This window comes from Lynx canadensis, chromosome C2 (genome assembly GCF_007474595.2).
Source record: "Lynx canadensis isolate LIC74 chromosome C2, mLynCan4.pri.v2, whole genome shotgun sequence".
NCBI classification, from domain to species: Eukaryota; Metazoa; Chordata; class Mammalia; order Carnivora; family Felidae; genus Lynx; species Lynx canadensis.
In genome coordinates, this window is record NC_044311.2 from 75,407,161 (window position 1) to 75,423,053 (window position 15,893).

A 15,893-nucleotide genomic window follows, 5' to 3' on the forward strand; every position below is an offset into this window, starting at 1 on the left:
TTTTCAAACTGAAGCCAGCCCCTCAGTTTCTCTCTGGAACCAACTGAAAAGGAGGGAGTCTTAGAGCTGCCAAGGAGCAGACCCCCAACCATGTGGCAGAAGTACATCTGAGAAATCCCACCTTAGAAAGAAGCCAAGTGAGAGTTGAAAGAAAGCACCCTGACTGCATTCAAAGCCCTGGTTCCTCTTCTCCCCGGGCTCTGCTGCATCCCGGCCCTTCCTATTAATTGGCTATGTGGCCAAATACCTTCCTCTTTTGCCAAAGCTGATTTGACCTCAGATTCTATTCCTTGCCATCAAAAGAACACTGACTAATATAGGAACATTGAGCAATGTGACGGATGGTGAGCTCCAAGGCAGTTTTACCAAAAACATACATGTTCTTCATATGGGCAGCTCTTCTCATGGACTGTTTAGTGTTTGCTATATTAGAATCTACTCTGCAAAGGCATTTTCATCAATGGACAGTTACATATCTGTGTACTTGGCATAGGGGTAAAGTTCAGAACTTAAGATGTCAATGATGAGTGTTTGTGTTGTGTTTTAGTTGAGAGCTCCATGGAGCATTATTCAAAACAGGAGAAGAATGGACTTTCTGGTCTTGAGTGAAAGAAGACCCACATGCCCTAGACACCAGGGGTGGAGATGACAGAGATGATATTTTATTAAAAATTCAAAGGACCTACATGCACTTCTGCCTTGAGGCAGCAATTCCTGCCGAGTACCTTCCAATCCTAAAAAAAAAATAAAATAAAATGGCCTGCAGGAGTCTCTATGTAGGCATAGCACATTTGTGTCCAGATGGTCATATGAGTAACCTGCTGAATCCACAACATTCTGAAGCATTCTGGATTTTTAACTGATCCTTCAAATCTTTCCTATAATGACCACGCTTTATCATCCTTCCCTTTTTTAAAGTTATGCAATAGCCTCCCAACTCTGTGAGGACTTCCTGCTCTGACCAGGATGCTGCCTATCAGTGACTGAACCTTCAGGAGGAACGTCAAGTTTTTATGGATATCAAATATGTAGTAGGTGTCTGCTGAATGTCAGCCATTGCAATGGTGTCAAGGACCCTCCCATAGCTCACACTCCCAGCCAGTTTCTAGACCATGCATGATGGATGATGCTTACATGCCACACAGTCTCACATGTATACCAGAGCCACTCAAAGTCTGAAGGGAGAAGAGAAGTAAAAGTGCAAAATAATTGTCCTCTTGGCTGTAAGATCTCAGGATCATTATCTCTGATGCCTATGAGACAGGAATCATGGAATTCTCTAATATCTGTATATTTTTCACGATACCTTAACCCTTACTCTGCACCTAATGCAGGACTGGCACATAGTAGCTGCATATAATGGATCCTTGTCAGTTTTTGGTTGCCCAGCATCTGAAACCCTCCCAAGATATGGCAAATTCTCCCTCTAAATGAGATGTGGTGTGTGGCAGAAGCACTTCCTGATCCAGAAGCTGCAAAGGCCCAACGCACACTTTCCCAACTTCTGTCACAGCTATTGCATTAACATGCGTAACTCAGCTTTGACCAATTATATAAACTTACCCTAGGCTAGGAACTGGGAGCTGGAAAGGCAAAGAAGCAGAGACAGAGGAGAACCAATTCTGGTGGAAGCAGCAGCCTCCAGTTTCCAGGAATTGCAAGGGAGACAGTGCCAGTGGCCAGAGCTGTGCTAGCCTTGGCCTCCAGGATCCTGCAACAGCGGGGGAATTCTCCCCAGATGGGTTCTGGGTGGCTTTAAGCTGTGGTCCTGGCCACGACCTGGCCTCCCTGGCTCCTGTCTGTTTTCGGAGTTTGGCCTTCTGAGGGATTCTGTGAGTTACCTACATAAATCTTCAAAAAAGCCAGTTGATTGCTCTTCCTTAGAATGAAGAAATCTGACTTGTTATCATGCATAAAATGTTTAGGCAAAAAAATTCATAATTGATCTATTTTATTACATGTATTTCGCAAACTTTACTGGGATGGATAGACACAAATCAGTAGCTTCACTGTGTTGTAGAACAGCACTGAACCTCAGAGAGGCCAAGCAATTTCTCCAAGATTTACACAGCCAGTAAGTGGCAGGGTATAGACTCAAATGCCAGTGACAAGGTTCTAAGATGGTGTTCTTTCCATTATACCAAGCAGTTACTGGTTCCTGCCCCAATTGATGTCCTACAGGTTCTTGAGGCCCTATGCTTTCAAAGCATACTGTCTCTTCACCTCACATCCTGACCTACTTCCTTATTTCTTATTTAATCCTTTGACCCAGACTGGTGCCCTAAGGCATGCTGAGTCTTCAATGCTATGGGGATCTGTCAGCTCAGCCCCCAGATGCAAATTGGCTTGAATGTTCCCATAGTGTTCTGCCTGTGTGTGTGTGTACGTGCACATGGAGGCAATAACTTTTACACTTTCTCCTCACCTACAGCTTACATAGACTATACTAGTGTATGGTAGAGAGGGAAAGTTAATAGTCTTGCACAGTTAATGTCCCAACAGCCACATTTCTGCCTGATAGAAAGGTCTGCTCTCAGTTTGGATCCCAATGGGGAAACCATTCTTGCTATCAAAGTGAGTTCCCTGGAGGGTGAAATGGAGACAATGCTATCCACTAGTTGTTACCTAATTGTTGATATGGTGGAAATCCAGCAAAGTTCCTGGCATGCAGTAAATACTCAAAAAATATTGTCCTTTCCAGATCCCAAACTGCAGAAATACTTATTCCAAATATGTTTATCACCACATCATTTATAAAAACAAAAATATTAGAAGTAACCTATATTCACAACGAGAGAATGATTTTCATATTATGCATCTATTAAAAATGGTAGCTAAATAAATAAATAAGTTATGAAAACTATAGGGGAAAGATTATAATGAAACAAGATGCAAAGCAAGATGCAAAACTGTATCTAAACTAATTTTACAAGTATGTAAAATATTCATATGAAACAAAGTAGAATAATAACACCTAAACGAAAACAAACTTTATCAGAAAAGTCCCATAACCCCCTGTCCCCCAAATCTTGCAGTCAGATGTGCTCTGACATTCAGAATTGTTTGAATATTACCATATCTTGAATATTATATAGCACCGCCAGCATTCCTATATCCAGAGCACTAGTACTCCAGCAATGAACATATGCATAATGGAATAAACAGACTCCAAGTAGCCTCTTCTCAGTTCAGGACAGATGTCTCCATCAGACATGTGCAGCTCAAGTCACAAATTTGTCTGCCAAATAAGTTCTAAAAACCTTCTCATTTATCAGCACTTGGGGGATTTTAGAATTGCTGATAAGAAATTATAGATCTATAGTACTTAAATATTTTTTTAATGCTTACTTATTTTTGAGAGACAGAGGGAGTCAGAGTGCAAGCAGGGGAGTGGCAGAGAGGGGGAGACACAGAATCCAAAGCAGGCTCCTGGCTCTGAGCTGACAGCACAGAGCCCGACGCAGGGCTTGACCCCACAAACCAAGAGATCATGACCTGAGCCAAAGTCAAATGCTCGACTGACTGAGCCACCCAGGTGTCCTGGTCTATAGTACTTAAATATTAACCACCACATTGATTCTACTAAATGAACAAGACTAAAAGCATAAAATGCAGGACCCAATGCTCGAAGTACAGTCACCAGTTCACTTGATCAGGCATACCCACTGTGGCAACAGCAATACTCAATGCTTTCACCATTAGCAAGATTTCTAATCCAGACCCAGATGGCCTTAACTCATTCTTGTTTTCCTTAGCACTTACTCTCTCACCTGTGCTTGCCGGCTCCCTTGTAGACCCCTTACACCATTATGCAGAAAAAGCAAAGGATTATAACCTCTACACATGGTTTAAGAGTAGCCTCTCAGGGCGCCTGGGTGGCTCAGTCGGTTGAGCGTCTGACTTCGGCTCAGGTCACGAGCTCACAGTTCGTGAGTTCAAGCCCCGTGTCAGGCTCTGTGCTGAAGACTCGGAGCCTGGAGCCTGCTTTGGATTCTGTGTCTCCCTCTCTCTCTGACCCTCCCCCACTCATGCTCTGTCTCTCTCTTAAAAATAAAAAAAATATTAAAAAAAAAAGGGTAGCCTCTCACCCTACTTGCTGCCATACAGTAATTAGTTAATATATAATAATAATATTAATAGATTGGGCCCAGAATGCCATTCCCATTCCTGACCTGTGCTTGATTTTTGTAGCCAGTGGTCAAAATCCCCTCATCATGGACTCAGGGAACCAGACCCAAAGACCAAGGTACTGAGGTACAAGCAGGAGCCAATGTCCAGGCAGATTTGGGGCAGCAGCAGCAACAAAGGAGCTTGCTATCGACTCAGCCTCAGCCTGGAAGCTCTTTTATTCATGTGGGAAGGCCAGTCATCTAGTAGGACTATGAGGAGCCTGATGATCCCTCCCTACATCACCACTCCTTCCCTCAGCCACCCCTGAAATCACAACACGATTGCCCTCAGGGGTCAGCCTCACCTATGGAGTGTGCCATATCTGCAATGATTTGTTGTTCCCTGCCCCCTCAAAATGGCGAGAACCACTGGTTTAGATGGAGATCCTATGGGAGGTGGGTTCAGCATGTAGGATGCACAACCAGTTCCAAAGACTTTGATTTGGGGACATGTCCAAAGGCATAACACAAATGGCAGCTTAGTGGTCTTTTTTTTTTTTTTAATTTTTTTTTTTAATGTTTTTATTTATTTTTGAGACAGAGAGAGACAGAGCATGAACGGGGGAGGGTCAGAGAGAGAGGGAGACACAGAATCAGAAGCAGGCTCCAGGCTCTGAGCTGCCAGCACAGAGCCCGACGCAGGGCTCGAACTCAAACACTGCAAGATCATGACCTGAGCCGAAGTCGGACGCTCAACCGACTGAGCCACCCAGGCGCCCCTTAGTGGTCTTTTAAAACACACGACTAGTTTTATAACATTTTAAAAAACAATTACTATGAATATTAAATTATGCTTTCCTTGATTTTCCTGCTAGGATAATATTCAGACACCTTGACATTTGGCTGTTGACATTTAATGTATGTCACGAGCTACTTTTTTCAGCTTTATTCTCCCTTGCACTTTTCTCAGCCTCAACTCTATGTATTTTCCCAACTTCCTCATTCCACTCAAGACTTCTAAATAGGCCCCCAAAGGGAACTACATTGTCTGAGTTACTAATATAGTCCCTGTTTATAGCCACCATGGTTATATATGCAGGTAGACAATAGCTGGGCAGCAGGTCCAGAGAACATGTGTAAAATGATGTCGGTGAGGAAGATTCTGGGGGAAAATGGAACTGGTAGATTCTTTGATGCACTAGACCACATGAAAGATCATGGTGAGAAGATGTGAGCAAAAGATAGTCCCACAACTAAGCAAATGGAAAAAACAATGAATTATTAACTTCAGGAAAGACAAAAAGCTTTACATGAAACAAAATGTAATCATTTCACACAACTTGGTTCAACAAGAAAAATGTTTTCATGAACATCACGCAAATTCTTAATACAAACTTATCCAGGAAAAATGTGAAAACATTATACTGAGAGATTGTAGTAAAGGTCAGTGTATGGTAAGGGAGCTAGGAGTAAGTGCTAAGTCCTTATCAGACATACTAGGAAATCAGTAAATGATGTCTAACGTTGAGAAATCAAGAAATAGTAGCATAAGCATATTTTGAAGAAATATAAATGTAATACCAGAAGAAACAGCTAAACATAAAAAATGGTGACTTTTGGTGAACAATCCTGAAGAGTAGAAGAGGTGAAGAGGAATTTTGTTTTTTCATTATAAGTCTTTAAATACTATTTGACTCTTCGTTAACTATCTGCATGCAGTACTTTGATAAAAATAAATTTTAATTTTAAAAAATATATATCTGAAAATTTGGCATATGTGGGTGGTTCATTCGGTTAAGCAACAGACTTCTTGATTTCAGCTCAGGACATGATCTCACGGTTCATGAGTTCAAGCCCCACATCAGACTCTGTGCTGAGCATGGAGCCTGCTTGGGATTCTCTCTCTCCGCCTGTCTCTGCCTGTCACCTGCTCACACATGCACTCCCTGTCTCTTGCTGTCTCTCCCTCAAAATAAGTAAATAAACATTTAATATATATATATATACGTGAAAATTTGAAAGGCCGTGAAGAGACAGTTCACAGAAAAGAACTACAGACAATCCTTAAACATACAAAAAGACGTTTGAGCTTATTCAAAATGAGAGAAATGCAAATTAAAACAAAACTGAGATACTGTTTCTCATCTGTCATACTGGGAAAAATCCCGAATTTGGAAGCCATCCTCTTTCGGCAAGCCTGTCGGGAGTTCAAAATGACTGAACCCCTATAAAGGCGGATCTGGCATATATATCCACTTAAACTGCAGATGCATTTCTCCTTAACTCAGCAAACCCTCTTCTAGAAATGCACTCCCAGGTATTCCTGCACACATATAAAAATGACATATGTATAAGGTTATTCATTACAACATTGTTATATGGCAAAATATTAGAAACGAGGGGCGCCTGGGTGGCTCAGTCGATTAAGCGTCCGACTTCAGCTCAGGTCGCAATCTCGCCTTCTGTGAGTTCGAGCCCCGCGTCGGGCTCTGGGCTGACGGCTCAGAGCCTGGAGACTGCTTCCGATTCTGTGTCTCCCTCTCTCTCTGCCCCTCCCCCATTCATGCTCTGTCTCTCTCTGTCTCAAAAATAAAATAAACGTTAAAAAAAATAATTAAAAAAAAAAGATTAGAAACGATCCAAATGTCTGTCAACAGGGGACTGGTTAAATAAACCGTGGTTCAGTCACTCCATGGAAAATATTTATGTTCTCAATGAATAAAGAAAAAGTGTACAAAATTTAATAGCCAGCTTCCAGGCCCTCCAAAGCAAAGAGGGCTGTGTCAGAAGCCTCTCAGACAGAGTAGGCTCTCTGCCCTTCCTAAGTGTGAGCATAAGAGGAACTTGGCTCCCTAGCCCTTTCAAAACCTTAGAAACTAAGCAAAACGGGTGGTGAGGCAATGTCAGACTTCATGTCAGTCCTAAGTCCAAATCCCACTCGGTCACTTTATTCACCGAGACACTCCGGGCTTTCATTCCTCATCTGTAAGTGGGCATAAAATTCCCTACCCCGCAGGGCTGCCGTGGGATGGTGTATGGGACACAGGTGGCACAGAGCTTTGCTCTCACTAAGTGCTCAACAACAGAAGTTATTATTAATAGCAGTTAATAGCAATACCGGAAAAAAGAATTCTGTCTCCAAGACTGTGTTCATTATAGGAGGAAAGTCATCCTGGAAATACCAAGATAAGAATCAAAAGTTGCTGCTCTGAAGAAAAGAAGGAATTTCCCTACGTGACCAGGCAGTTTTGGAAAAGAGTCTTCAACCATAGGCACACATGCACACTGTGTGGGTGCCTCCAGCATCTCATGGCCACCACCACCTTTGAGGGCTGGTACACACTTTCCCTAAGTATCCTACATCAGCAGGGTGGGAAGGACCTGGGCCTACACACCTTCCATTTAGAATGAGAAACCCAAGGACCAGAGGAATCAATGATGTGCTTGAGAGCACACAGCCAGCGGTCCTGTTCCATAGGCAGGCTGAGCCACTAACTAAATTGCTAATCAGGCGTACATTTGTATGACTGCCATTTTCCAGTGATTCAAAAGAGAATCAATAAATCTAAAAATGGGTACTAAGTACATTGAGCTAAGTTGACTTTCATTCACTTCTGAAAGTGGTTGTTGATCAATGTGAAAGAGAAATGTTTATCTTTGTCATCCCAACTTTATGGCTGTACCTACATGTTACCTGTTATATACTTCCTCTGGAATGGAGCCCCAAATTTAGTGGCAATTTTTATTGCAGTAAAAACAAGGATTTCTAGAACGTGCCCAATCCCTACTCCAGCAATGATTACATTTGTAATGTTGGATTTCCATTTCCTCATCTGTAAAAGGGGACATCAGCCACCTCACCGCAGTGCTGCAAAAATAAAATCAGATACTATGTCTGTCTGGCACATGGCTGGCGCTACTTCCCACAAACCCAGGTGTCCCCTTGCCTTGTTTACATAGGGGACCTAATCAATCCCACAACAATCCATTGACACTGCTCTTTGAATTCCAAGTAAAAATTTCCCTCTAAGCATCTCAGAAAAAGTAAAAAGATAAAATACTTTTCATGATGTTTACATAGATAAATAGTTTTTAATTTCCTCAGAACCAAGAGTTAAGAAGAATCTCATTAAAAGGAATTCTAGAGGCGCCTGGGTGGCTCAGTCTGTTGAGCAACCAACTTTGGCTCAGGTCATGATCTCTCAGTTCGTGGGTTCAAGCCCCATGTCGGGTTCTGTGCTGACAGCTTGGAGCCTGGAGCCTTTGGATTCTGTGTCCCTCTCTCTTTCTGTCTCTCCCCCACTTGTACTCTGTCTCTCTCTCTCAACAACAAATGAATATTAATAAATAAATAAATTAGCTTAAAAAAAAGAAATTCTAAATGTATTTCTTTTTCAAGTTCCCTAGATACCTTCTTCATCCCCATTTCTCTTTGGGACTGTTTCCCACCATGTCTACATTGGTCTGGAGATCTCTGGATCCAGCCCTACTCACTGTGTTCCTGATTTTCCCACATTCCTATCCCAGGCATTTGCTCATGGTAAACAATAAATGGTTCTAAGCTGAACCAAACAGAATGAGGTGAAGATTTTCAACAAAGACATACTGAGTATCCACTATACCCTAGGCACTGTGTAAGACCCTTTCCCTCTCACATTTAATTATCACAACAATCCAGAGAGGTAATCATCATTATCCCCAATGTACAGATAACAAAACAGAAACTCAGAGCATGAAGTGACTTGCCTCAAGTCTCACTGTCAGGAAGGGAAGAGAGGGATGGAACCCAGGTCTCAGAGTGTGTTATATTTGGGAGCCTCTCCCTGCTAAAGCACCTTTGTTACTACGTTCTTTTCCAATCCACCCTCTGCACAACCAGATGCCCCTAATTTTCAGCAAGTCATTTGATAACTCCAAAAGAGGGGCCACAACATTGGTGAACAAAGACAACATCATGTTTCCAACACACTAGTCAGACCAAGGGGGAAAAAAATCCCCATGACTTCAGTAATTTTCCATCCTCTGAAACAATGATACATATACAGAAGATTCACCATAAATATAAACATTGCTTCCAAATGACACCAATCTCTCTTTTAATATGCCTTAAACAAATCTAAAATCTAAGGCTTAACAGCTTCCTTTCTTGTATCTGGAATAGACACATGAACCTAAATAGATACACAAAACGTACATGCAACAACAGTCAACTAGTTAGATCAACTATCAATCAATATCAATTATCCTTACAACCTGCACCCAATCTGACTGCAATCCTAGGCATGCTGACCTGAAATAGTTGCTGGCCGCGGCAAGCACCACGCGGTGGCAGGAGAATTCCTGAATGTCCACACACAAGATGACATCTGTCAGAGCATTTTCCACGCGGAGGGTGTCCAGGCCATTCTGCAGAATTAAGGAGAGTCCCGTGTCATCGAATTTTACCTTATCCCCATTTAAGATTTCTACCAGGTCTCCTCTTTTCTGGGAGGCCTCATCCGTAGAAGGTGCCAGCGGCCCTTCCAAACTCTTCTCTACCACGTCGCCCATGGTCCAGGCGCCCCCCTGTCCTGCCATCAACATCCAGACTGAAGGAGCGCCCAAGTTTCAGGCAGGTCACATTGCAGAAGTTGAGCGGATTTCCTGTGCAGAGCCCTCCACTTATCACCAGCTGTCACACACACAACAGGAAGTCTCGTACTTTCTCATCCTGTTACTACAAACGCCAGTAACTTCTATTCTTCTTCTTTTTGTGAGTCAACAAAAGGTTGGAAATTACTTAGAAGAGGTGTGTATAAAGGGGCTCCAGAGGAGAAGGGGTGGCTTCCCAGAGTCTGCTATTAGTGCTGTGAGGCTATTTTGGTCCATCTCCCCCTCATATCCGTGAGCAGGAAGCTTCTGATTCTGGTTATTACATTATTACCTCTGGTGCTTTTATAATGCAAGTTGTCAATGATAGGATGTGCAGGGAACATTCTACATTCTTCCCCCTCCCTCTTCTCAGGAGTGTGGGACCCCATGATAAGCCCCCACGCAGTCCCTTGGGAACTTTGGAAAATCCACTTATCGCTGGCATTCTTGTTTATATCAGCATTGCACATGTTCTGTCTTTGTCTTCCTCCCTGCTCAGGGGATAACAATGTCATTGCAAATATTAATGTTCCCCCCTACCAAGAAAGTCTATTGTTTCAGGTATGTCTGTGTGGACAGAGAACAAATGATCTCCAGAAACTCCATCCCCAGGGTCTTCTCTCTTAGAAGACTTATCAGAGTAGGTCAACACCAGATTACCCTAGCAAGTCTCAAATTGGCCTAATCTCACTCAGCATCTATTGGCCATGCATCTAGTGGTACACCATGAAGCATCTTCATTACCTCTGCAGGTCTCTATTAAGTGATAATAATCATCTTTTAATAAACTCCCACTCTATTATAGACTAGAGAAGTTAATTCACTCTAATGTATTCTAACCTTTATAAGAACCCAGTGGGGCAGATATGATTGTCCTCATTTTACAGAGAAAGAAACTGAAGTTCTGCCCAAGTGAGTGGCAGGACCCAGATCTGTTTGGCTTCAAAGCCCCTGTTTCCTCCACCACCATCAGGTTACCCAGAGCTATAATATCATGTTGGTCCTGACCCCCGCATCTCCCACAGAAGGAATGGTAGGGCTTGCTTGCCATGGTTGCACCAGTCCACAATACCTAACCAAAGTGGCCTCTGCTGTCTGGCTCCTGCTTTCATGTACAGACAACACTAGTGTGTTGGTCTGACTGTACTTTCTAGCAGTGGGGAACACTGGCTGTCCTCGTGATCAACAGGGAGTCCCAATCCATTCTCTGCCCTGGTCAGTGGTGACTGAGCCTCCTCCACGGGTCCCAGTTCTGCCTCAGCTCTTCCTCTCTTCCATAGATACTTATTCCTAAGGTCAGGGTCTTTCATATCTCCCCTCCCACCAGACTTGTGCTTTATCCAGAGCTCTGTCAATCAAGATGCTTTGGCTTCAACAACAGAATAGTCCATCAAAAGTGGTTTAAACAGGGGTGCCTGGGTGGCTCAGTTGGTTAAGGGTCAACTTCAACTCAGGTCATGATCTCACAGTTCATGAGTTCGAGCCCCACATCAGGCCCTCTGCTGTCAGTGCAGAGCCCACTTCGGACCCTTCATCTCCCTCTCTCTCTGTACCTCCCCTGCTCTCTGTGTCTCTCTCTCAAAAATAAATAAGCATTAGAAAAAAATTTTAAGTGGTTTAAACAATAGAAGTCTCACACTATAAGTAGGCAAATGTACGCAGTCTCAGGTTAATCCAGAAGCTCAGTGATGTCATCAATGACACAGAATTTTTCCATTTTCCCACTCTGTCACATTCTCAGTGTGATGGAGATGTCCCCTTATGATCACATAATAGCTGCCACAATACTAACCAGTCCAAAAGCAGGAAGAAGGGAAGTCCTCTTCTCCTTCATCTCTTTCTTTTTACCACAAAGAAAATATTTCCTAAAATCCCCATTAGGCTTCTCCTGGGTCACTAGACTACCAGAGATCAAACTCTAGGAAATACGAATGGAATAACATGATTGGCTTGCACCAAACATGATTCATCTGCTGGCTCCAGTCCACCTTCCCCAAGATCAAGGAGTAGATACCTGATAGCCAAACAAAATCAGGGTCTGTTAGCACAGAGGAGAGGGAGGGGCTGGTACATAGTTGACCTCCTGTGCCCACCACAGGGACGAACACACCTTGACTCTTCCTGCAGGCCTCAACTAGGAGGAACTCAGCACTTTCACCCAAATGACTCCAACCACCACCTCTGGTAGAGTTGAGGACAACACATGACCCAATCTCTCTCATGGCATCTTGCCCCCCAGAACCTCTCAAAGTATGAACAACACTGGCCATATTCAGCTCCACTCCAACTCCCCCTCAAATAAAACGAAATAAGAATAAAATTCAATTCTCCATTCATGATGGATCCTGTTCACCAAGCTCCCTTATTATTTTTCACATACCTTCCAAGTCCACCCACCCCATTCCCTTGACATAAGCAGATAACTGTTACCTTTTCCCCAACCCCACATTTTCCTAGTAGGGATGTATTCACAGACTTGTACTGTAGGTGTGGTAATACCTACAATTAGATTTAGTGCAAACGTAAAAAACACAACCAGTTTGGCATCCATGTCAACCTGGATATGCTCTGAGATTTAGCATTAACCGACAAATATTCTTTATAGATATTCTTTATAGCCACAAAATGTACAAGCCACTGGCAAAAGCTTTAATACTGGGAAAACAATCTAATTATATCTTATTAGGCTAGTTAGTTGGCTTTATAATGCTTATAAGGAATAAATTCTGTCTCCATACAAATGGGTAGTTTCACTCAATGGAAATCTCTATTCCTAAAACCACAGATTGCCCCTTCTGACCCCAGTCAACTTTCCTCTCTAACACAACTTATCGTGATAGAAACAAGTGTTAAGTCAGCTACAAAGGAAAAGCCACTGTTCTGTCATGTTAACTTAATGCTACTAAAGCTCTCATTTATAGAGTATCGACTATGCTTCAAGAACTATGAGAGGCATTTTATGAACTCTGTTGCGCTTAATCTTCCCACCAATCCAGTGTAGTTAAGTTTTATGAACTCCATTTTGGAGACATGGAGACAGGTAAGATCACATAATTAGTATCTTGTCCATAGCCCCTCAGTACATCCTGGAGGTCACCCACAGAAAGTTCCCAGAAGCACACCAATAGCATCACTCTGCCTGAGAGAGTTTTCCAGCTACAAGAGCATGTGGGCTCACCAGAGGTGCCCCCCAGACTGACCTGCAACTGAAAGCCAGAGGTTGGTAGATAAAAACGCTAGCTTCCTTGTCTCTTCATGGGACACTACTGAAGTGCATTCTACCCTGTCTATCATAAGACTCTCAGAGCACTGAGCTCTAGTTGCTCATAGTAGTAACCCATTCATCCTCTCACTTCCCTACCCTGTCACTGTGCTTCTCAAATAAACTACCTGTAGCCGGTCCTTGTCTAATATCTACTTTGTGGTGAAGACAAATTAAGACACATAGCTACTGAATGACAGAACTGAGATTTGAACTCAGGTCTGGCTGATTCTAAAGCCCAACGTTTTCACCTTCCACTGTTCCCCAATGACCCAGTAGAATCATAATCTCCAACAGAGGCTTTCCCAGAAACACTTCAGTGTAACTGTGACTTTGATCAAAGCTAGAGGACCCCACCTTCCAGTCCCCTGACCTGAGAGTCTCTCTCCACCAACCCTACCAATGTCCAGTCAGCTCTATCTCCTGCTGTCTGCTGCTGCACCTCAATCAACGCTCAAGCACCTAACTCATCACTGACAGAAGGACTTCACAAAGTCAGTTGAGACCGTGTTTACCTTTTTAGGAAATAGTCACAACTGCAATGGCACCAAAGCATCACAAGCTACGCCTGCAGTGCTCTGGGCCTCTGCCTGCCATATTTTCAGGGCCACACTTCCTTGAACATCACCACTGCCAACAACCCACTGCTTCTGCTGTTGTATCCCAGAGAAGGGGAAGACCCCTTTTTTCCTTTTCTGAGCAAAGAGCACTGGTACACCAGGCTGAAGGAAGATTCAATAAAAAACATGCCTCAGAAGTTAGAGATGGTGTATTGCCCCTGGGAGCTTTAGGGGCTTATTTCCTCCTGAAGCCATTTGCTTATCACTTCTCAGGCCTTTTGGCTAAGATCAAGTGTAGTATCTGAAGCCACTCACTTATATATATTCCAACGTAGAAAAGGAAAAGTAGAGACTGCTCGCCCCCTCCCCAGAGAGGATTTGTTTACATTCCAGAATAAAGGTTTCTCTCAGGAGGAGGAGGAGGAGGAAATGGCCTCACATGCCACCTGTGCTATCCATATAAGCTGAGTCTTCCAGTTTCAGTGCTCATCTCCTGTGGTGCAACCCCACTGCACATTATCTAAAGAGATAGGGATGCAGGGAATTGGTAAGAAGATGATCTGTGAGTAATAAATGATCTTTTCTCTGATTCAGAGACCTCATATTTCCTGTCAGAAGAAAAAACTGAAATATATACACACATACACATTTAACATGAGTTCATTTTCACTTGATTTCTCCAGGATGAGCAGCAGAGTGAACAAAGAAATATTTGCTTCAGGGTCTAAATGCTACCAAGGGAGACCTGGACTTCATACTTTCCTTGCTGCCTGCAAAATGCCTATTTATCCTTCAAGATAAATGTCTCTCTTGTCTTCCTAAAGCTTCCCCAACATACCTACATTTATTGCAAGCCTTGCGTGTGTGTTCATGCTTCTGCAGATGCACTAAAGCACTGTATTGTCATTAGTCTGGCTCACGGTCTGTCTCCCCCAGTAAGCTGTGAGCACACAAGTCAAGTCATTCTACATCCCAGAGTCTGGCACAAGCCCAGTTACATATGATTCAGTCAAGTAATATGGGGCGGATAGACAGATTTCATGGTTGGATGAAAGAATAATCAAAAACTGGAACAAGAGCTCTGCCTTGGTAGCCAGTGGCTCTCTTAAGAGGAGTTCCTGCATGGCTGAGGTAATGTGTGCGCTGACCCAGGAGGACAAGAAGAATTTGTGAGGAGAGAAAAAAGGGAGGGGAAAGGAAGAATGAACACACTCAGAGGTATAAAAGAACAAGGAGTATTTGGAGAACTACAAACCATTAGGTAGAACTAGAAGACAAGGTGTGTGAGGGGGTTGGGGTTGGAGAATGGGGTACAATAGTAAGAGAGCAAGCCAGTGAGCCATGCCCTCTGGCAGCAATGTGAAACTGGAGCATGCATCAGCATTACCTGGGCCCCAACCCCAGACTTTCTAATTAGGTGGATCAAGGGTGGTGTCTGAGAATTTGCATTTCTAACAAGCCACAAGTGGTGCTGCTGCTGCTGGTCCTGGTCCCAGGTCTATTCCTTGAGAACCATTGTTATATGTGAATCTGTCAGAGGCTCTGTAGGTATTTAACAAAGGGAAAAAGAAGGGCTCTGATACAGGATTTGGAAGGCCATCAGGTGGAAGAAAGTAGAGGATGACTCCAGTGAACCAAGAAAGACCCAACAGAAAAGAGTTACAGGCAGGCCACTTGGGGTCCGATGTGAAGAATTCTCAAATCCTTAGCGTCATCCCCGGCTGGCCTACAACTGCTTCAAACAACAGATCATGAAATAAACCCAGATGATTATGTGACTCACGCAACGTCAGCTAGTAATTTGCTGAAATGGGGCAAGAATTCAGGACTTGCAGCTCCTGAGCCAGTGCTTTATCCACCTCAGGCTCAAGGAGCACAATCAAGACTTTGTATGTTTGTGCTTGTAAGTGGGAGGTGACTGGAACGTCCACCTATGCCTCAAATAAGAGTAGCCTTACCTTCTGTTCTGTGATCTCCTGGTTCCAGAGGACAGAGAACCTACAGCCTCTACTTCAGGTCAGGTTCACTTGTGCATCCCCAGCCTATGGGTGGTGCACCCCAGTCTCTGCCACTCCCATCCTGCAGATGCTATGGCTTGGTCTCTCTCCTCCCTGCCTGATTCAAGGCTGCCCAAGGCCCCTAGCCCCTGCCCATCAGAGGCCTAGCCCTGGGCCCCTCAAGCCAACTCCTCTTGACAACCTGGTCCCAGCATAATAGTAACAAAAGATAAATGCTTTCACAAGAGAATAATGAGCTGGGGGGCTGCAGGAGTCAGAAACGGGAAGTTGGAAGGTTGCACGAGAAGGAACATAAGGCTGATCTAAGTGGGGA

At 43.6% G+C, this 15,893-nt stretch overlaps 1 protein-coding gene across 2 annotated transcripts in view; it reads right to left on the bottom strand.

The window, feature by feature from the left end:
* KLHL6 (kelch like family member 6) overlaps window positions 1–9,721 on the bottom strand; it is a 60,538-nt gene extending 50,817 nt beyond the window's left edge. For both annotated transcript variants that reach the window (XR_003971712.1, XM_030329314.1), the window contains exon 1: window positions 9,400–9,721. Coding sequence is in view for 1 of the 2 variants with exons in the window: in XM_030329314.1 (XP_030185174.1) it covers window positions 9,400–9,692 (293 nt within the window). In the remaining variant the exon portion in view is untranslated. The remainder of the gene's footprint in view (window positions 1–9,399) is intronic.
* Window positions 9,722–15,893: the final 6,172 nt, after the last annotated feature.